Below are 21,953 nucleotides of genomic sequence, written 5' to 3' on the forward strand. Positions count from 1 at the left end.
TTATATTTGTCTTTTATGATATTTGCGTATTCTTAAGAAAGATATTTAATAACCTTAATTATAAGAGTTCATCCAAAATTACGATTTATCTCTACCTTCAATGTCACACATAATAAACACTCCATTAATTAAAAAGTCAATTACAAGTAGGTCTGAAAATGATAATTGACTTTTCATTTTTTTCAGAAACGTCAATTATTTTAAGACAAAATCATATCCGAACATTTAGTATTTGAGATCGGAAGAAAGCAATTGTATTCCATACAGAAGTATTTGTACGACTTCCATTTCTATATTTTTTTGTTTGTATCCCTTTCATAATACTAAGAGACACCACAAGGGAAAGTGACAATTTCTCCTAGTTTTCAAGAAAAAGGAAAATCACTGGTTAGTTAATTCTAATGTATCTACTAACTCATAATCAATCAAAAACCATATAAGAACAATGAGTTTAAATCGTGCCTAATTGATAATGTAAATTTTTTATTGTTTGAAATTGTGTTATTTTTAACCCTTTGCATAATTTTTATAAGATACTTCTTGAGTTGGAACACTTTTTTACTATGAGTTTTCAATCATTTCTTAAATATATTAATTACGAAAAGTATGGTTTATTTTCCTGCTTATGCATATATGATTTGTCCTGTTTATGCATATTTTAATTAGCAAAATTATTTTAAAATATAAGAATTGGCCTGAAATTATTAAAAATTGGTCAATGGTATGCATTGCGTTTTCAAATATGATTTTTTTTTTAATCTCGTATAAATTTTTTTCTTTTTGATGTAATATTTTCAAATAAGCTATTCACAACAATTAATGCCCTGTTGTCCATAAATTTTTTTCCCTTTTTTAAAAAAAAAAAAATCAAAAATATGTCCATGAAATTTTGCAAGGTTTTGAAATATTTTCGAAAATGAGCTTTTCAAAAATCAAAAAGTAGTTTTGATCACTTTTTCAAATTTTGCAGATTTTTTCCCCACTCATAAAATTATAATTTTTTAAAGTGAAATAAATGTCCAAACATAATTTTAAATTTCAAGTATCATTCTTTTTAACTCAACTTCAAATACTATTTTTTTTTTCAAAAATTACAATTTTTATGTCTAAATGCCTACTAAATCTTTTACGAAGATAATAAAAAGGCTCTATGCGGTTCACAAGCATAAAACATCAGTTATTTCGAAACTATTTCAACAGGTGTAATCCCATTTTCTGAAAAAATGTCAAATTCCATCATTTGTTATGAAACGATAAAAGAAAATATGTCAAATTCTATCGTTTGTTATGAAAATAAGAGAAAATGAAGAGTGTTGAAGAGAAAAATAGAGAGGGAGAACTCTTATTGATTTGTGATAATTTATAATTGAATAAAACCTCCTCTATTTACATGAAAAAAATGACTTAGCCATAAAGTAATAAACTCTAAAATTTCTTTAAAATATAGCATTCACCCTAAATACAATTCTATTTATAATACTATTTATATTCTTACTTTGCCCATTCTCGAAAAATATGATTATGGGGGACCACACGACAGGGGCGGCTCCCAAAATTTTCTACCAACACAGCAAAAGAGTAAAATAGAAAATCACGAATACTTCACAAATCAGAATAATTACTAGTGTTATAAATAAAATTTTATTTATGGTGAATATCTATATTTAGAGAGATTCTAGGAATTATTATTTGGTGTTATAAATAGAATTTTATTTATGGTGAATGTCTATATTTAGAGAGATTCTAAGGATTATTATTTGGTGGTTAAGTCACTATTTCCCTATAAATAGAGGGTTCTATTCCATTGTAATTCATCTCAAAAGCAATAAGAATTCTCTCTCTCTCTACTTTTCTTTGCAATACTCTTCTTCTTTTATTGTTTCATAACACGTTATCAGCACGAGACTCTAACCAATTGAGTAGAAGCTTTGGGATTGAGCATAATAATTGTCAATTGTTCCATGAACTTCCTTCATGATTAAATTCTGGATTTAAGGTATTTATTTTTCCGTATTTTTCTCTTTTATTCTATAATTTAATTTTAAATACAAGCAAAGAAAATAAATTTTGATTATAACTCTAATGGAGTTAGTAAGAAATTATAACCACTCGAAGTGGTAAAATTTCTATGTCTTGCCATGATCAAAGTCATGTATGATCGTGAGCACAAGAAGTGGAAATCCGTCCCATTGAATTTGCTTCATTCTCATTCCCTTAAGAGAATGTGGTAGCAATATGTGATAAGTCTGAAAGAAGCCAAAATTATTACCGTGAAGGTAACAATGGATGTGGACATGGTAATAGACGAAATTATAATCGCGATCATTGTGATAATGAGAATAATAAGGATTCTCAAAATAATCCTTCACTCCGTGAAAGTAATATTTGTCATCGATTTGACATGAGATTTGTAAAGCACATATAAATGATTATGGTCCATTCATGATGTGAATGTGACAACATGTGATTTATTAATACATATTCATTTTTGGAAGAATATGAACGTGTTAGTGGTAGTGAATATACCACACTCACCTCTAGAAGGAGGTTTGAGATGATATAAGAAAATAATGTCATTATTATGGCATAAATGGTCATTGATCACGTACTTATTGTACGCCAAAATATTTTGGCATTGTGATTATTAAAGATAACGGTAATGCAAGAAACAGATCTTGCATATAACTTTGACCATAACCATAATGGTATGACTTTCTCTTTAAAAGAGATATTCACCATGGATGTTGATGAATATGTGGTACTACAAATTAATTGAGAACTCTGCAAGAGCCAATTATACTATTTTGGAGAAACACAATTGATTACCAATAAGGTATTGTGTTGTAGTAAGTCTCAAAGAAACTTATTCAGTTTCCAAAGTATACGCGAAAGCGGTTGATTATATTGAGACTATAAATAAAGGAAAGATCTAATATCTTCTATCACTACTACTTGTAGCGGGATAATACGTATGTGAAAAGCTACCCGCTTTATTCTCCAGTTTGTACTATATAAATAAAAGAATACCATACTAAAGTGGAAGTTTATCGATATAAAAACCCATATCATAATAAACTTGAAGTTTATTGATAATTATTGCACACGTCATGGTGTAAATCCGAAGTTATCAATATTGATAATTTATTCAGTTGGCATAATTGGTTTAGCCATATCAATTTAAGTATGAAGTGCAAAAATAATAGAGAATTCACATGGGTAAATATTAAAGAACGAGAAAGTTCTTTATGAATTCTCTTATGTTGTCTGTTCTCATTAATCAATAGACCAATTAAAATTGGGATTGAATCCCATGAATGCTGGAAATATCAAAGGTGAATATGTGCCCATTCACCTCTCATGTATACCATATAAGATGCATCTTTGAGATAGTTACATGTGAGATTATTATTAACCCGCAACATGGTGTTTTGCGAGGTAACTTGTTCAATAATTTTGATTTAGAGCATAATTTTCAGATTTTTTATTCAAGATAATTCATCTTGATAAGTTGGTTTACATCACAGTTGGTTTAGCAAAATGATTTATTGAGTGCCTCCACTTAATAGCTAAGCAATTGCTTATGAAAATAAAGTTATCTATATCAATTTGATATACGTTATATAACAAAGTATATTATTTTCTCCCCTCACAAGTGGTTCAGGGTCAGGAACCAAATAATTCCATCTTATTATTATTGATGTGCGGTATATATTTTGATTAACACCATAACGCACAAATATGGATTTCCAAAGTTGAGGAAGTAAGTTAGTTTTTCTAACATGAGGGGGAGAATTGATAAAAATTGAGAAAAAGTTACGTGGAATGAATTATTATTTGTACATCTAAATCCTCGAATAAGATAATATAAACTTGAAGTTCATAAAAGACAATTCATCTGCAATATATTGCAAAGCATGCCAGACGCATTTGCTGACCCAAAGAAAGTAACTATATTCTCGTTGCAAATGTTCCTATTAAGTACTAGAAGGACAAAGTCTATGGAACGCTTAAGGCGTATAGACAAATTGGTTTCAAATAAACTTCTTGATAAATAAGATGATCAAATGATCATAATAAATGAGGCAAGTGATCTAGAATATCACATGACACAATACTTCATAAAATTTCAAGAGAGGTTTAGGTACCTGAAATGAATGAAGAGATCTCTATGTTATGTCTTTATTAAAAATGTTGAAACCGATATAAAATGTTCGTCGACAATATCTATGATACCGCTAAATATATATGAGAATCTTAAATCTGGAGAAACAATTCCGAATAGAATTGGTTTCATATGAAAGACATGTAGTTTTGGACCTGCAGTTCAAACACTTGAAAGTATAAAGTCAATGGTATGTGCAATCAGTTTTCGATATCTTATTTGTCTAGCATGACATGAAAACTTGATATACATCTAATTAAAGTCTATTATATGACTTATATGACTTAACTTATATGACAATTCTTGAAGGATTTAAATCGTTTAAAGCATATACAATTCTTGGTCCTGAAGTACCATATCCTAAATGCAATTTGTGCACATATGTATCTTGCTATAACTGTAAGCATGATAATATGATAGCAAGAGTTTTCACCCGCTATGTGAAGATATTAAAATGATGATTCCAACAAGATCATATGAAGATAATATATCTATCGGGGATGATGATTTCAAGGTGAAACAAATTTGTTGAAGTGAATATGACTGGTTTATTTATCAAATATCTACCAATGATCTTTTCAAGATGGTGCACAAGATTGGAATGCGACAACTTAAGGATGTGAATTGATGCTCTCATCAGGGGGAGTTAATACGCGTTGTACTCTTTTTTCCTTACAAGGTTTTGTCCCACTAAGTTTTCCTTGCAAGGTTTTTAACGAGGCAACCAAAAGGCGTATTGTAGATATGTGTACTCTTTTTCCTTCTTTAGAAGTTTTTTCCCACTGGATTTTATTTTAGTTAAGGTTTTAACGAGGCCTATTATCTGTTTATAGACATTCAAGAGGGAGAGTTATAAATAGAATTTTATTTATGATGATTGTCTATATTTAGAGAGATTCTAGGTATTATTACTTGGTGGTTAAGTCACTCTTTTCCTATAAATAGAGGGTTCTATTCCATTGTAATTCATCTCAAAAGCGAATAAGAATTATGTGTCTCTATTTTTCTGTGCAATACTCTTCTTCTTTTATTGTCTCATAAAAACTATTACTTATATCTTTCATCAGCATAACCGAATAACTTTATTATCAGTATTTTATATATCTTTTTCTACTTTTAGATATTGTAGTTGTAAAAATACTTATTAATAGAAAAATATTCTTTGAATCTCAATATTTTATGTTAAATTTGTACATGAGAGAGTATAATTAAACAAAAAAGGCAAGACACAATAAAGTGCAATTTCACTTTCATCCATTATTGTTCTTACTAGTCACACACAGTCACGTGTGTTATGAAAACCTTCAGGTCCCCACAGTTTATAGGCATTTAGATTTTAGTGAGATTACAAGTTGATAACAAAGACTTCAACAACCAAACAAACAGGGCCCTATATAAATTGCACAATTCACGCCATTTCTCTTCCTCCTTCCTCGGCTGCAACCCTTAGACAACGACCTTCGCCGCCGGCTAAATCTCCACATCCCGGCCACCGCCGGATTCTATTATATACTTACAAAATGGAGGTTCTTCATTTTACCGCTGTAAAGTCATTGAATTCCTGCCTCCGTCCGGACTTAGCGGCTAAAACCTCCCCCATTGTTCCTACTAATGCCGTGAAAACGAGAAAAATCAAAAGGAATGCATTTATCCGTGCTAAGGCGGTGGAGATCTTGTCATCACCAGTTACGGCAGCGGAGCCGTTACAGGCGTCACCGTTACAGGATTCACCGGCTCCTTCGGTTCCGTTGCTACGAGTTTCGCCGAGCTCGTTGCAGTGCGAACCGGGATACTTAATACCGAATAGTCCGGTTTTAGGTACCGGTGGTAAGCTTGGTTACGAGTATTTGACGAACATCTTGTCGTCTAAAGTGTATGACGTGGCTTATGAGACTCCTTTGCAGAACGCGCCTAAGCTGTCAGAGAGATTGGGTGTTAATGTGTGGCTCAAAAGAGAGGATCTTCAGCCGGTATCTATCTTTTGGTTTTGTTCTTCGATACATTACGTAGGAATTGTTAAAGTTTGAATATTTGGTATTAAATTAAGTTCTTTATATATTTCTGTGCTAATTAATATTAGGCTTGTCACTCTAGTTTGGGATCGAGGCATAGTAGTAGTTGTTGTGTAAATGGAATTTCTTCAGAACTAATATTTTAACAGCTGAAAACTACTTTACACTGAGAGAATATTTGGTTACTAAGAGAGTATTTGGTGTGAGAAAGTCAAATGAAAACTTGAAAAATACTAAGAGAGTATTTGGTACGAGAAACACATTTTCACAAAATATCAAATGAAAGTTTATGCAGTTCTTTTGTGATAGAATAAAACTACTGTAATAGTAATTTATTGTCCAGAAGTGCATCTCATAATTAGCGATTTAGCTACTATTAAGATTTCCGTTCTCCTTAATTTCTGGAACTAAACCATATCAAATGGCTGAAGTAGCTTCTGTTCTCTTTGTTTTTTCCTGTGGGATTGCACTACAATTCTCTGTCTAAGAATGATCTGTCAAGACTTTTTTGTTCTTTGACGTGACTGGTTTCGGGAAAGTTGAGCCTCCAAGCTATGCCAAGAGCAAGTTTTAGGAATTTGGTGTTTGCTTTTGAGGGTTGAAAGGTTGGGCAATGGATTAGGACTAGAAATTAGGTGCTATACCTTATTGTGCATAGCAATCACGTAACGGAAAGGGAGGTCTTAGAGACTGTGTTTTTGGGATGAAGTCTTTGCTTAGATATGTATTTCCTCAACTTATTAAAAGTAAGATATAGATATGCAAGAGACGTCAGAAATGTACAAGCTTTTATGTATATAGTGTGTGGAAAATGAAGCAGTTGACTTCTTTTGAGCCGGAGCTAGGGGAAAAGTCAGGTAGCTTTGGATCTTAATTTCTTGAATATTTTCTCACATTGTTGGATCTTGATTTTCCAATATTTGTCTATACAGGCATGTACCTGTAATTTATTCTTTTAAACTTTGATAGAAAGATTCTAAGCTATTCGAGGTTCGTCTCATTATATTTTGATTATGCTTCAAATATTTGAAATTTAAGGAATCTTTTGAAGTTACTGTGATTGCATTGTTTCAAGAACGTCCATGTTAGGCATTTTTCTCTTATCACGTATTCATGTTTCTTTTTCCCTTTGACCAAACTCTACCGACACTCGAAGAGGAAATTGACTCTGCTCTACTCTATCCGTCGTTTGGCTTTGATCCACTCTTGTTACATTTTGGGTTGATTCAGATCTTTTTCTTGTTGGGGTTAGACAAGGTTTAATTACATTAGGGGAAGAAAAAGCAAAATAGACAGTGGACTTGTGCTTATCTGATTGGTTCTGCACTCTGACCTGAATTTGTCTGCTATTTATGTTGATTTTTTGCTGGATTAGTTGTTCTTCAGCTTTATGAATATTGAGCTATGCCTGGTTTCTTATTCAGCGCAACTCGAAATTTATGTCTCCTATGTCAAGGGAGCAAGTTCTTTTTTTATCCTTTTCTTTTGGATAGTCTGTGTACCTTGTGGATTTATCTAGTTTTTTATCTTTTGTTTCCCCTAAATATTATTCCTCTATACTTTTGGCTTTGAAAAGTTAATGCTTGTTGCACTTCTGTAGGCTGTTATTCTCCTTAAGATCTTCTAAACTCCCCTCCAAAAAAAGACAGAAAGAAAGATAGAAAGCATGAATGAATGAATGAAAAGAAGAGGTTCTTATCACTGGAAATACAATATTCTGCATTGGAGTAGAGTACACTCAGTAAATTTGACATACTCATATGGGCAGGTCTTCTCGTTCAAGCTCAGAGGAGCTTACAATATGATGGCAAAACTTTCTAAGGAGCAGTTGGAAAGAGGGGTTATATGCTCATCAGCTGGAAATCATGCACAAGGTGTTGCATTAGCCGCTCAGAGACTTGGCTGCAATGCTGTGATTGCCATGCCTGTTACTACACCAGACATTAAAGTTAGGATTGTTGAATTACACTTTGGTTTTTATAGCTATAGTATTGAATGAATTCTGTTATTTTTAACTTATCCATTTTTCTAAAACCATGTTTTTCCAATCTGAGCAGTGGAAATCAGTTAAGAGATTGGGTGCTACTGTTGTTCTAGTGGGAGACGCATATGATGAAGCTCAAGCATACGCAAAAGCGCGGGCTGAAGCTGAAGGCCGTACATTCATCCCTCCTTTTGATCACCCTGATGTCATCATAGGACAAGGTACAGTTGGAATGGAGATAAATCGACAGCTTAAAGAAAACATTCATGCAGTTTTTGTGCCTGTTGGGGGAGGGGGTCTTATAGCTGGTATTGCTGCCTATTTGAAAAGGGTTGCCCCTGATATAAAGATTATTGGAGTTGAGCCACTTGATGCAAATGCAATGGCATTATCATTACAGCATGGTCAAAGAGTAATGCTGGACCAAGTTGGGGGTTTCGCAGATGGTGTAGCTGTTAAAGTGGTTGGTGAAGAAACTTATCGTCTCTGCAAGGAATTAATAGATGGCGTGGTCCTTGTTGGTCGTGATGCTATATGTGCATCTATAAAGGTTAGCCTCCATCTTTTATTTTACATGTTGCTTCATCTGGATTATGTGACTATTTTGGTTTTTACCTTATATCTTACTAAGGACCAAATCTTTCAATGTCTCTTATTATGCTCCTTGAACCACCACCAATCTCCCTAAATGAGACTATCAATTGCATTTTTTGTCCGTTACCTCTATTTCTTTGCTAGGAATTGTTATTTTTCTCACCTTTGTTCTGGCCTCTTGTGTTATATATGATGATACTGTGCGACAATGTTTTAAAAGATGGAATGGAACAGGGTGGTTTAAGAAAAATTATGAATCGTAAAAGAAAATTAAAACATTGTAAAAAAATATAGTATAAAAATTGTTGGAAGCTATGAACTTCGATACCAGCATTCCGCAAAATTTCAGAAATGGTCAGTGGGAAGAGGCACCACAGGTCTTTTACCCCCAGGGCTTAAGTCTAGTGGTAAGGCCGCAACTTATGATGTGTGGGTTAGGCGCATGTCACTGGTTTGATCCCTGCCGCAGACAAAAGGTTAGTATCTAAGTGGAAAATGGTAGAGGGACGGGCCTTTGTCCATCGAGTTTCGAACCGTGTGCCACAAGCTCTCGGGGATTTCTCGGTTATCAGATAAAAGGAAAAAAAGAGAGGCGTTGGTGTTTAGCTAAACTTGATCTTCCTTTTATAGGTGCTAGACTGTGGAATGTCCACTCAAGCAACATGTTTCGTGCCCAAATTTTTTTTTTTCGTACGGAATGGTCTTAGAGATATATATGACCATTTTGCAGCAAGTCTATAACAACTGTTGGCGAGACAGCTTTTTTGCATGAGTTATACATCTTTTGATGTGACAGTTCATTTTTCCTTTGATAGGACATGTTTGAAGAGAAAAGAAGCATACTAGAGCCTGCAGGTGCACTTGCTCTTGCTGGAGCTGAGGCATACTGCAAGTACTATGGCCTCAAGGGTGAAAACATAGTAGCAATAACTAGTGGAGCCAACATGAACTTTGACAGACTTAGATTGGTAACTGAACTCGCAGATGTTGGTAGACAACGGGAAGCTGTTCTTGCTACTTTTATGGCAGAAGAGCCAGGTAGCTTCAAGAAGTTCTCTGAAATGGTAGGTTTACCTTGAGTGCTTAATATGGCTTTTTGGTTAGTAGCACTTCCCTGAAGCATTCTCTTCGATTACAGGTAGGGCCAATGAATATCACTGAATTCAAGTACAGATACAATTCTGGGAAAGAAAAAGCTCTTGTACTTTACAGGCAAGGTCTCCTTGTTATTCTAAAGAGATTTTGACACATTTTAGCTGATAATTTTAATATTTATTAACAGATTTACTTACTCATGAAAAGACATCGACAAATTTTTTAATATTTCCCAATTATTTGCCTCTCCATAAATCTATTACCAGTGTTAGAACCCGCGCGATGCGTGGATAATTTAATAGAATATTAATCTTATAAAATTATGATTTAATATCATATTATTTTGATAATGTTAGTTATTTTGTTATTGAATGTGTTGTACTGAAATATAACAAAATCTATACAAAATCAAAGGATACACGTTATATAGTAATCAAATAAATTATTTGTTCCTTATTTATTCTGTATTATTATTAAATTAATAGCCTTGGCGATGGATGTACTGTCGCGTCACATCCAAGGGGAGGTGCCTTGGTGCATGTTATTTGCCAATGATATAGTGTTGTTTGACGAGACGCGTAGCGGAGTTAATGCGAGGTTGGAGGTTTGGAGACAGACCTTGGAGTCTAAAGGTTTCAAACTGAGTAGAACCAAGACAGAATACTTGGAGTGCAAATTCAGTGACGGGACCCATGATGCAGACGTAGAGGTTAAGCTTGATGCTCAAGTTATCCCCAAGAGAGCGAGTTTTAAGTATCTCGGGTCTATTATTCAGGGTAACGGGGAGATTGACGAAGATGTCGCACATCGCATCGGAGCGGGATGGATGAAGTGGAGGCTCGCTTCCGGTGTTTTGTGTGATAGGAATGTGCCGCTAAGACTTAAGGGTAAGTTTTATCGAGTGGTGGTTTGACCGGCTATGCTGTATGGGGCTGAGTGTTGGCCAGTCAAGAACTCTCACGTGTAGAAGATGAGAATAGCAGAGATGAGGATGTTGAGATGGATGTGTGGGTGTACCAGGAGAGATAGGATTAAGAATGAAGCTATCCGGGACAGAGTGGGAGTAGCCTCCGTGTAGGACAAGATGCAGGAGTCGAGGCTGAGATGGTTCGGACATGTTAAGAGAGGAAGCATTGATGCTCATGTCAGGAGGTGTGAGAGGTTGGCCATGGAGAGTTTGAGAAGAGGTCGAGGTAGGCCTAAGAAGTATTGGGGAGAGGTGATTGATACTATAAAAAATGTATAGTACCAAGTACTTGTTAATTTAATAATAATACAGAATATATATATATATATATTTTTTTTTCCTTACTCTGAAAATATTTTTATTTTTTTAAGACTTATGTTATACGGGGTTTTGTGTTGTTGTACTTGTTTATACTGTTAATTATCTAAATTTATCAATAATTTTCTTGAGTGTTATTTATTTATCTTTTATTTATTAGTTAATTCATAATATAAATATAGTAGAATTATCTTTATCCCCCTCTTTTTGTATATTCTTTTCTACTGTAATATTTGAGTAGTTTTCTCATTTTGTATTTTACTGAAAATTTAATATTATACTTTTTTTTAAATAAATTATAAGTTTGAATCATCAAAAGTATAAAGAGATAAGTCTTTTATTACTTTTATAAAAACATATAAATATTTTTAATAATTATTAATTTGTGTTATATACATAATATACTTATCTTATGTATAATATCATAATAGTATTTTTATATTTTTATATTATTTATTATGAAATTATAAGTTCTATTTATTAACTAAAATTTCCTTCAAGAAAAAATTAGTTAGTTTATATATTTTTACGCTATCTCTTGAATATTTTTTTTAGTATTCTAACTTTATGACTGTTTGCTTATTATGATTTTAGTTATGTGTATATGTACGACTTTTCTCATCATAATTCTAATTATAAGTCGTATATTTTTATATTTTCTCATAAATTATTTTTTGTTCTTTGCTTATCTAATTGTGTTATCCATTGCTTAATATTATTATATTGGCATATGAATTATTATTCAAAAAAGTTCTTATCTCAAAAAATAAATTAGTCTTATCATTTTATCTCTCTCTCTCTCTCTCTATATATATATATATATATATAAATATATATATATATATATATATATATAATATGACTGAATTAGTTATCAGTTAATACATTTCATGTGGCTAATTTTAAGGCTGCCACTTGGCTTAAGGAGAGGGGTTTTTCCTCTCCTTTTAATAATATATAGATTATAACCTATAATAAAGCCAATTTTATTTATTTTAAAATTTTAAATTGAATAATGCTGGCTTTGTTCATTGTTTTAAGGCCCCTCTTTTTAATGTGCAGTGTTGGTCTTCACACAAAATTAGAACTCGAAGAAATGCTGGAGAGGATGAAATCTGCAAATCTGCAAACCATTAATCTTACAGATAATGACTTGGTCAAAGATCATCTAAGGCATTTGGTAATGTTTTAAGTCTCTATATCATATTGATCTAATTCCTAGTATGAAACAGTATGTGTAGTTATTCTAGTAGAGTTTTCGAATATTTTGATTTTTACTACTATGTTATGAAACTTAATAACGATTAACACTAATAAATTAATGTTTGTCTCTTGAGATTCTTAATTCTTCGAGAGTACATTTACAGAGAGAAATGAGTTTTAACTTCCTGTCATAGGTGACGAGATGTTTCCTTTTGTTCTACCTGGTTTAATGAATTATGCGGTGCACATTGGATATTGATGGGTCTCTCTCTCTCTCTCTCTCTCTCTCTCTCTCTCTCTCTCTCTATCTATCTATCTATCTATCTCTCTCTCTCTCTCTCTCTATCTATCTCTCTCTCTCTCATCTTTTCAGATGGGTGGCAGAACAAATGTCCACAATGAGCTTCTGTGTCGATTCACTTTTCCTGAGAAGCCCGGTGCTTTGATGAAGTTTTTAGATGCTTTCAGCCCACGTTGGAATATAAGTTTGTTTCATTACCGTGCACAGGTACCTAATCTTATTTTTCTAGTTGCATTCTTCCCTTTATTGGTGCCGGTCTTTAGTTTTTCTGCTATTACTTTTGAGTGATTTTTTCTATCATTTCTTTCGTCCTGAAAGGGAGATACTGGTGCAAATGTGCTAGTCGGCATCCAAGTTCCACAGGCCGAGGTTGATGAGTTCCAGGGACGGGCTGACAGTCTTGGTTATGAATATGCAGTGGAGAGTCTCAATGAGGCTTTCCAGCTCATAATGCAGTGAAAAAGCTGCAGCTCATAATGCAAAAAAAATAACATGTGGAACTTGCCGACCTCATTTTCTCCCTGTTAGATCATTCTGAACTCTTCTTGTTAATGGAAGATGCTTGGTTCATAGATCCAGTGTGCTAGGTGATTTTGGGCTATTCCTTATCTTTTGTATGTATAGCTATTTGTATCATTGTATGTTGTCTTTAGGCCTCCATTTCCATGAAGGCATGAACAAACAATTCACTTTCAAGATAATATTAGGAGTTGTCTCTTCTTTTTCAAATTTGGCCTTCTTAATCCGAGCTTCATCATGTGTTTGGACAAAAATTAATTTTGTTTCATGTTCATTATGTTGTTTTTGTTTTTGGTTTCTGCGGGTGCTTGGAATTGAATTTTGAAGATTTACTTTTGGGATTATATTAAGAGAATAGGGTGTGGGTTTGTTTTTCCGGTGAAACAAATAATTTACTTCCTTCCTTTGGCAGACTTCAGTGAGAATCTTGAAAACTGCACGCCTAGTTCAGCTCACATACACCTTAAAACTAAAGTCTTGACCTGTGTGGGTGTGTGCAACGTGGCAATCTAGGTTGGTAGTGTCTGTTCTACGTATAGGGGCTGAAAAAAACTGACATTAAATGGAGATTAAATTTCCTATCATAGTGAGAATAGCGGTTGTCTTCTGGGAAATTTACATGTCTACTCTTTCATACCTTTGATATCGTCCTGCTTACTTCTCTATTGATTGGAAAAAAACAAACTAAGAAACAAAAAGAAGAAATCATGGTAATTTTTTTTCCTTTTCCCAGTTTGGTTCTTTTTGGTTCCTCTTCCTCAAATGGATCATGCCTTTCAAGCACTTCTATGCCGAGAATGTGTACCATGATATAGTGCGATCTAGCATGTTTCAGTTAAATACTATGGCCTCAAGATTCTAATGGCGTTACCAACAACAACAAACAAACAACAACCACCTAGTATAATCCCACGAGTGGGGTCTGGGGAGGGTAGGATGTACGCAACCTTACCCATACCCTGGAAGGGCAGGGAGACTGTTTTCGATAGACCCTCGGCTAAAGAAGATGAAGGAAGCCCTGATAGCAAGACAGATAATTAGAAAACTAAATCGAAGATAGCAACAGAGAATATGAAAGGGTTATCGATAACAAGTACCAGCAAGATAGTATATTTAGAAAAATAAATCCAAGGCAGCACACGAGAATATGAACGAAGTACTGCTAGCAAACTACGGAATTACCGATGGCAAGTAATAACGGAACAAGACATGCGAATATAGCAAACTAAGGAAAAAAAGGGTACCATACTAGCACCAATACTGTCGAACTAGAGAAGACAAAGGGAAACACACGACTACCTACTAACCTTCTACCCTAATCTTCAACCTCCACACCCTTCTATCTAGGATCATGTCCTCGGTCAGCTCAAGCTGCGCCATGTCCCGCCTGATCACCTCTCCCCAAGACTTCTTTGGCCTACCTCTACCTCTCCTCTCACCTCCCAATGCCAACCTCTCACATCTCCTGACTGGGGCATCTGTGCTTCTCCTCTTAACATGCCCGAACCATCTCAACCTTGTCTCACGCATCTTTGCCTCCACAGGGGCCACTCCCACCTTGTCCCTAATAACTTCATTCTTAATTCTATCCAACCTAGTATGCCCACACATCCATCTCAACATCCTCATTTCCGCTACTTTCATCTGCTGGATATGGAATTTTTTGACTGGCCAACACTCTGCCCCATACAACATAGTCGGTCTAACCACTACCTTCTAGAACTTACCCTTAAGTCTCAACGGCACATTCTTATCACATTCTAATGGCGTTACCATATTCTAATTATAGTCAGAGGTGGATTTAAAATTTAAATTTGATGAATTCGACCTTTAGGTTTTCGTCGCTGAACCAATTACTCTTTTAAAATTATGGCTTTAGAAATTAATATTTATTAAGATTTTAGTAAATTTATATATATTTACATATCGTGTCCAACACACTGGGTTCTTTTTTAACCCATTGATTATAGGCTACATGCATGTGATTGTTTTGTTTTTTTTGGTGCAAACATGCATGTGATTGTAGCTTGTGTTAGAGATGATATTTTCTATCCCTTTCTCTTTCTGATTCTCATCCGCTTTCTTTCTAAGATTAAATAAAGTAAAACATCGCACATGATAAAGTTGACTGCCTCATTCTACTCGACGTTACGCAGTTGGTGAATAAGGTCTTAGTCTATATGGATACTTTAAACATAGGCATCATTAAAAAGTTTATATTCAAAGGAAGACTAATTGAAATTCATGTCCATCTCAATCTCAAAGCAATGCGAGTTTATCTTGAAGAAATAAGCAGCCTTAAAAAATAAAATGTTAAAGTCAGTATAGTTCACTGAGTCCAAATTCCAACTTTTCTTGATGATCTTTACATCACGAGTTCGTGTGTCAACGAACGGCGAATACTTTATGTCCCTTGTTAGGACCGAAAAAAGTCTGGTGTCATGCGAAAGCTAGCAAAGCAAACCTTGAACAACGATAAATCATACAACAAAGAGAAATATACCAAAAGAGACACAAACATGTTTCGGTCAACTGACCTACGTCCACGGCGTAGATGAACAATCCACTATATAAAAGAGAGTACAAAAATTGAGAGAACAACCTCACGAAAAGGCAAACACAAGCGACACACTAACACTTGTCCCGTTCTCCCCCTAAAAACGACTCTCAAACCCCATATGGCTATATTGTGGATGCTACTTAATGAGAAGGAAGGATCTTCAATTTATAGAACTCCAAACCTTTTCCTACAAGAAAAGGGACTAGCCAAATATGAAAGAATTATAGTTTCCCTCTAGGAAAAGAAAAATCCAATTATGGTAAAGATGTTGTCCTTTCCTTCAAGAGATAGGAAAACTAATTATGGTAAGAAAATCTGGACAAACACCTAACACGTGGTGTAGAAGGTGATGTTGGATCCTGTTGCTATTTCTTCACTCATTTTAAAGCTTGAGAAACAAACTTAAAAACATTAATACTATAATAAAAAAAGGCATAAACGAAATTTGTTGCCCTGCAGCATCATGTTAAATCAATGAGGTGTTAATATTGCTCCTAATATGAGTAATCTTGTCATTAATCAATAATAGATGATCTTTTCCAGTTCAAAACATTACTAAAAGGTGCAACATAATGATCTTTTAAAAGTACAGGAACACATCCCATGTAAAGTGCTTCAACCATTCTTGGACTAGCCACTTCCCATCCACTAGGACAAATACAAAACTTACTCTTTCTAATCATACCATAATAGGAAGGTACTCATGAATTTGCACTTCTGGATCATCTTTTTCCTCCCATTGTTCCATTAACACTTGCCTTATGTAGCCATGAATGCCTCCCCCGTAAAAGACGACTAAAATAGAACGTTGAGACGGAGATGGCTGATAATAGGTGAATTGAACTATGATTAAGCCCCAAAAGAACCACTTTCTTGTAGAGTTTTTATTGTAAAAGTGATAGCAAAATGCTCTTATTAGTGCTTTTCATATTTTTCAGGTTACATACATTAGAAGAAGGCTATGGAGTGGTTTTGTATCATTTATGGAAGAAAAAGAAGCCAATCGCATCAAAGTCGCCGAGTGAACCATTTGAAATACACAAACGAGGCCTGGAGGTGAACTGCCGCGATCCCAGTGTGGGCGCGGTAGGACCGCGGTGAGCTGTCAGAGGAGATTCAGAGAGGCCGTTTGGCCGCGGTCCCAGCGTGGGCACGGTAGGACCGCGGCAGGCGACGGGAACTTAAGGGACTGAAGTGCAAATTCCGGAATTCTTAGCCCAAAACCCTATTTAAATACTAGAACTCGCCCAAAGGAGGCATGAAACATTATTAGAGAGTACTTTGGCAAGAAAAACAATTGTGAGAGATCGCCTAAAACATCTCTATTTCTTTTCTTCTTGATTCTCTTGCAATTCATGATTATGAATCTTTTAGTATTTGATTTACCCATTGTCATGAGTAGCTAAAAACCTTAATCTAAGGTTTTGGTGAAACCCGTTGGGATGAATTGGTTATTATAAGTAATATAGATTTGAATTAGTTTATCTCTATTTGTTCAACTACGTTTTGATTTTGGTTAATTGAAAGGATCCTTAATTAGCCGTTCCTATTTATTATGTATCTGCTTGAGAGAGAGTGCATATTTAGGTAGTTGTTTGAACAACATCACTCCCGGAGTATAGGCGAGAGTCATAACCGAGGGTTTAGAGGTTGGATTAGAGATAACGATACCTCGGGTGCGATCTAAGTGAACTGTAATGCGAATCTAGCTAGCGTAGCTTGAGAGAGTGCGTCTAGTAAATTATCATAATTGCTTGAGAGAGATTTATGATAGCTGGAGAGTTCATGATTGATAGAGGCAACTAAGTCAACGCTATAAGAAACATACAACCAAGGAAATCAACAACGGGGGAAACCATTACCTTAGACCTTTATTCTAATTGTTTACAATTCAAGCATAGTTAGTTTTCAGCTGTTTATTTATTTTCTATCTTGTCTTCTTGGTGATATTAAACAGATACAGCTAAGCCTTAGTTCTCTGTGGGATTCGACTCAGGACTTTTAGACCGGATTATATTTGCAGCGACCGCTTATCCTTTTTAGGACTAGAGTTGGGCGTGATCAAATTTTGGCGCCGTTGCCGGGGAACTAACGGTGTAGTTGTAGCTGTATATATTGCTACGGTTCAAGTTTGAACTTTAGTTTGTTTTATTTTTTTGTATTTTTTTTATAACTGTTGATTTGAGAAACATGGCATCTTGGAATTATGGGAATTTAGGTGTAGATAATTCTACTATTGATCTCCATATATATTGTGAAGGTAACCACCCGTGGCAAAATTTTCAAAACGTTCCTAAAAGCGAGTTATGTGCACCAACTCAATCTTATTTGTGGAATGTGTGTGATGTGTGTGGTGGTAAAAATGGTCACCTTCATGGTTGTGCTTATATTTCTTATTTTCCCCCAACCCCTTACTATGATGGTTCTACCTTTTCTTGTGAAATTAATAGGAACAAAGAACCTGGGAATGCGGACCTGAAGGAGATCAAGGATATGCTAAAGTGCCTTCTGGAACAAAACAATGAGAAACAATTGCACATAGAAAGGCAAGAGGCAACTATTCGCAAGTTGGAGGCTCAATTGAGTCAAGTGGTTGGAGCTTTTAATGCTCAACAAGCCAATATTGAGGATAGTAGCCAAGAAGAGCATGAATTTGAGGTGTTAATTGGGGAGGTCAGAGTAGAACATCAACAACCTAGCCAACTAGAATTTGAGGATGTCAATGTTGAAGAAGTAATACTAGAGTCAGCCAAGGACATTGAGGATACAAATTTTGTTGACTCTAGTATCATTGATGTTGAGGATGCTGAAAGTCCTGAAGTTCATGTGTGTGAGCGCAGTGGTCCTCACTCCAAACATTTTTCTACATTGTGCTAGGATGACAATATGAAGATAGAGTCATCCGAGCCGATTGAGAAGTCAAAGAATGAGGAACAAGGTGCCTATATTCTGGAATTTTTCTTGCCAGAAAGACAGGACTACATACCTCGTCTAAAAGCCAAGAAGTGTAGAATAGTACAATGGTTGCTTGGGCCAATTATATTTGTTCCACCACCCCTGGAGCATAACCGAATACTTGAAGCCAAATTGGGGGCTCAATTCATAAGTTCAAGGTGGAGGCAAAAAGTGATTCGCGTCGTGCCGCGATGTTAAATCAAGCGCTTGTTGGGAGGCAACCCATCTTTATTTTTTTTATTTTAATTTATTTTATTCATTTATTTTTTTATTATTGTATTATTCTTGTAGTTTCGATTTTTTTATTTCTAGGATCATGGAACGCAAAGCCATTGGACGAATGCAACAGCAAACCAAATGGCTGGAACTAAGTGTGAGGTACCCGCACAAAGGACCAAGCTTGGGAGAAGTCTGAGTACCCCATGAATTGTTAGTGCTTCGGCCTTTGGCCTACCAGGGAGTTTCTTTTACCCTCTTGTATGTATGGATGTGCATTGGGGACAATGCACAATTTTAAGTGTGGGGTGAGGAGATTGTCTGGGTGACTTTTCATGCTACTTTAGCTGTGTTTTTTTTTTTTAAAGATTGGACTTTTCCCGACGATGGATTTATTAGACAATTTTCTTGAGGGATTTAAGTCTAAAGTAAAACAAAAAAAAAGATTTTTTTTGTAGGTAGTGTGATAATTCCCCCTTGGTTTTTCTTTTGACCATGGTTCTTTTCCAAGGGCTTTTTCTTGAACCGGGTTAGGTAGATTTTTTTTTAGGACTCTGAAGACTCTCTTAGATTAGGAGGGGTAAGGGCAGGAATCCACCCTTTTGATGTATACACCTGCTAACAACTAAACGAACTTGAGAGTGCGACGTCTAGACTCATGATCAGACTCATAAATTGTGCCTTAATTGTGTACACCTTGTCTTGCTTGAATGCTCATGTGAGTGTGTTGACGAACTAGTTCGGAATGAGTTACTTGCCAAGTGTGTGTGAGAATTACCCACATTCTGTGCTTGCATGTGATACCTAGAACTTGCCCTGTGTGTTTGCAAAGCGAAATAGTAGTTTTGTTCAGTCTTGGAAGTGATATAGGCATTTCTTGTTGAGCCATATATACATATTTTACCCACCGAATTATTATGAATCTTAGTTAACCCCTTTGAGCATGTAATCCTGTTTCTTTGGCAACCACATTACAAGCCTTACCCATTTGTTTGAATTAACCATCTATTTGAACCTGTTCACCTCTCATGAGCACTTGAATGTTATGAACTTTGTAAAAGTTAAAGTGTGAGGTGGTTGGTTTGGCTTTTGAGTGGAACTAATTGAATAAGGAGAAAGGTGCAATGTTTTGAAAAAGGAAGAGCCACTTAGATTGTTAAAAAAAAAATCCTTGATAAGTGGTGGCTCTTGATGTAAGTGCTTAAAGCAGTATGGGGTAATATAAATTGATGTGAAGGTGGCGTTTGGTTTGACATAAGTATAGGGCTTAAATGTTAAAATGTATGTATTAAAGTGCTTAGGGAGGTGTAGTCACTCTTATATCTAAATGTATCCCACCCGTCCCGTAGCCACATTACAACCAATTAAAGTCCTAATTGATCCAAGATTGAATAAACTCAATTAGTAGAGAATTACACTAAGGGCAAGCTTATGGTGTATCTGTGTGGCATATGAATATTCTTTGCTGAGAGTGAGCGAATTCTTTCTATCTAAAGTTCTTTGTGCTTGATTCTATACGTGTGGAACTTCTCTCAAATTAATAATGTGAGGGGTTGTGACTCAGGAAGAAATAGCAAGTTTTCACCTTTGTTAGAGTAATTAGAGTGAGCATGTGTGAGACATGGCATTAGAGTTTGCATCTGAGGTGTGGCAGTTGCACTGCTTAGGTTATTCTTTCATAATCAAGTTTGACATAAATTGGGTAATTCGTTGAGCGATTAGGCATAGAAGTGTGGTTTAAATTGCTCGAGGACGAGCAAAGCTTTAAGTGTGGGGTGCTGATAATAGGTGAATTGAACTATGATTAAGCCCCAAAAGAACCTCTTTCTTGTAGAGTTTTTATTGTAAAAGTGATAGCAAAATGCTCTTATTAGTGCTTTTCATGTTTTTGAGGTTACATATATTAGAAGAAGGCTAGGGAGTGGTTTTGTATCATTTATGGAAGAAAAAGAAGCCAATTGCATCAAAGTCGCCGAGTGAACCATTTGAAATACACAAACGTGGCCTGGAGGTGAACTGCTGCGGTCTCAGCGTGGGCGCAGTAGGACCGCGGTGAGCTGTCAGAGGAGATTCAGAGAGGCCGTTTGGCCGCGGTCCCAGCGTGGGCGCGGTAGGACCGCGGCAGGCGACGGGAACTTAAGGGACTGAAGTGCAAATTCCGGAATTCTTAGCCCAAAACCCTATTTAAATACTAGAACTCGCCCAAAGGAGGCATGAAACATTATTAGAGAGTACTTTGGCAAGAAAAACAATTGTGAGAGATCACCTAAAACATCTTTATTTCTTTTCTTCTTTATTTTCTTGCAATTCATGATTATGAATCTTTTAGTATTTGATTTACCCATTGTCATGAGTAGCTAAAAACCTTAATCTAAGGTTTTGGTAGAACCCGTTGGGAATAACTTGGTTGTTTTATCAATATAATTATATTTGGTTGTTAATCTCTAATTGTTCTTCTATGTTTTGATTGTGGTTAATTGAAAGGATCCTCAATTAGCCGTTCCTATTTATTATGTATCTGCTTGAGAGAGAGTGCATATTTAGGTAGTTGTTTGAACAACATCACTCCCGGAGTATAGACGAGAGTCATAACCGAGGGTTTAGGGGTTGGATTAGAGATAACGAAACCCCGGGTGCAATCTAAGTGAACCGTATTGTGCGAGTAGCTAGCGTAGCTTGAGAAAGTGCGTCTAGTAGATTATTATAATTACTTGAGAAAGAATTATGATAGATGGAGAGTTCATGATTGTTAGAGATAGCTAAATCATAGTTATAGGACATATACAACCAAGGAAAGTACCAACTGGGGAAACCATTGCCTTAGACCTTTATTCTAATTGTTTACAATTCAAGCATAGTTAGTTTTCAGCTGTTTATTTATTTTCAATCTTGTCTTCTTGGTGATACTAAACAGATACAGCTAAACCTTAGTTCTCTGTGGGATTCGACTTCGGACTTTTAGACCGGATTATATTTGCAGCGACCGCTTATCCTTTTTAGGACTAGAGTTGGGCGTGATCAAATTTTGGCGCCGTTGCCGGGGAACTAACGGTGTAGTTGTAACTGT

The 21,953-nt window shown here is 35.3% G+C and overlaps 1 protein-coding gene across 1 annotated transcript; it reads left to right on the forward strand.

The window, feature by feature from the left end:
* The first annotated feature begins 5,519 nt into the window (after positions 1–5,519).
* On the forward strand, positions 5,520–13,441 carry LOC109214684 (threonine dehydratase biosynthetic, chloroplastic-like). Its single transcript, XM_019378626.1, has 8 exons — positions 5,520–6,132; positions 7,943–8,122; positions 8,232–8,708; positions 9,568–9,816; positions 9,891–9,964; positions 12,195–12,312; positions 12,709–12,843; positions 12,955–13,441. Exons 1-8 carry the CDS (start codon positions 5,683–5,685, stop codon positions 13,093–13,095), a joined length of 1,824 nt encoding a protein of 607 aa, XP_019234171.1. The 5' UTR covers positions 5,520–5,682; the 3' UTR covers positions 13,096–13,441.
* Positions 13,442–21,953: the final 8,512 nt, after the last annotated feature.

Source organism: Nicotiana attenuata, unplaced genomic scaffold (genome assembly GCF_001879085.1).
Source record: "Nicotiana attenuata strain UT unplaced genomic scaffold, NIATTr2, whole genome shotgun sequence".
NCBI classification, from domain to species: Eukaryota; Viridiplantae; Streptophyta; class Magnoliopsida; order Solanales; family Solanaceae; genus Nicotiana; species Nicotiana attenuata.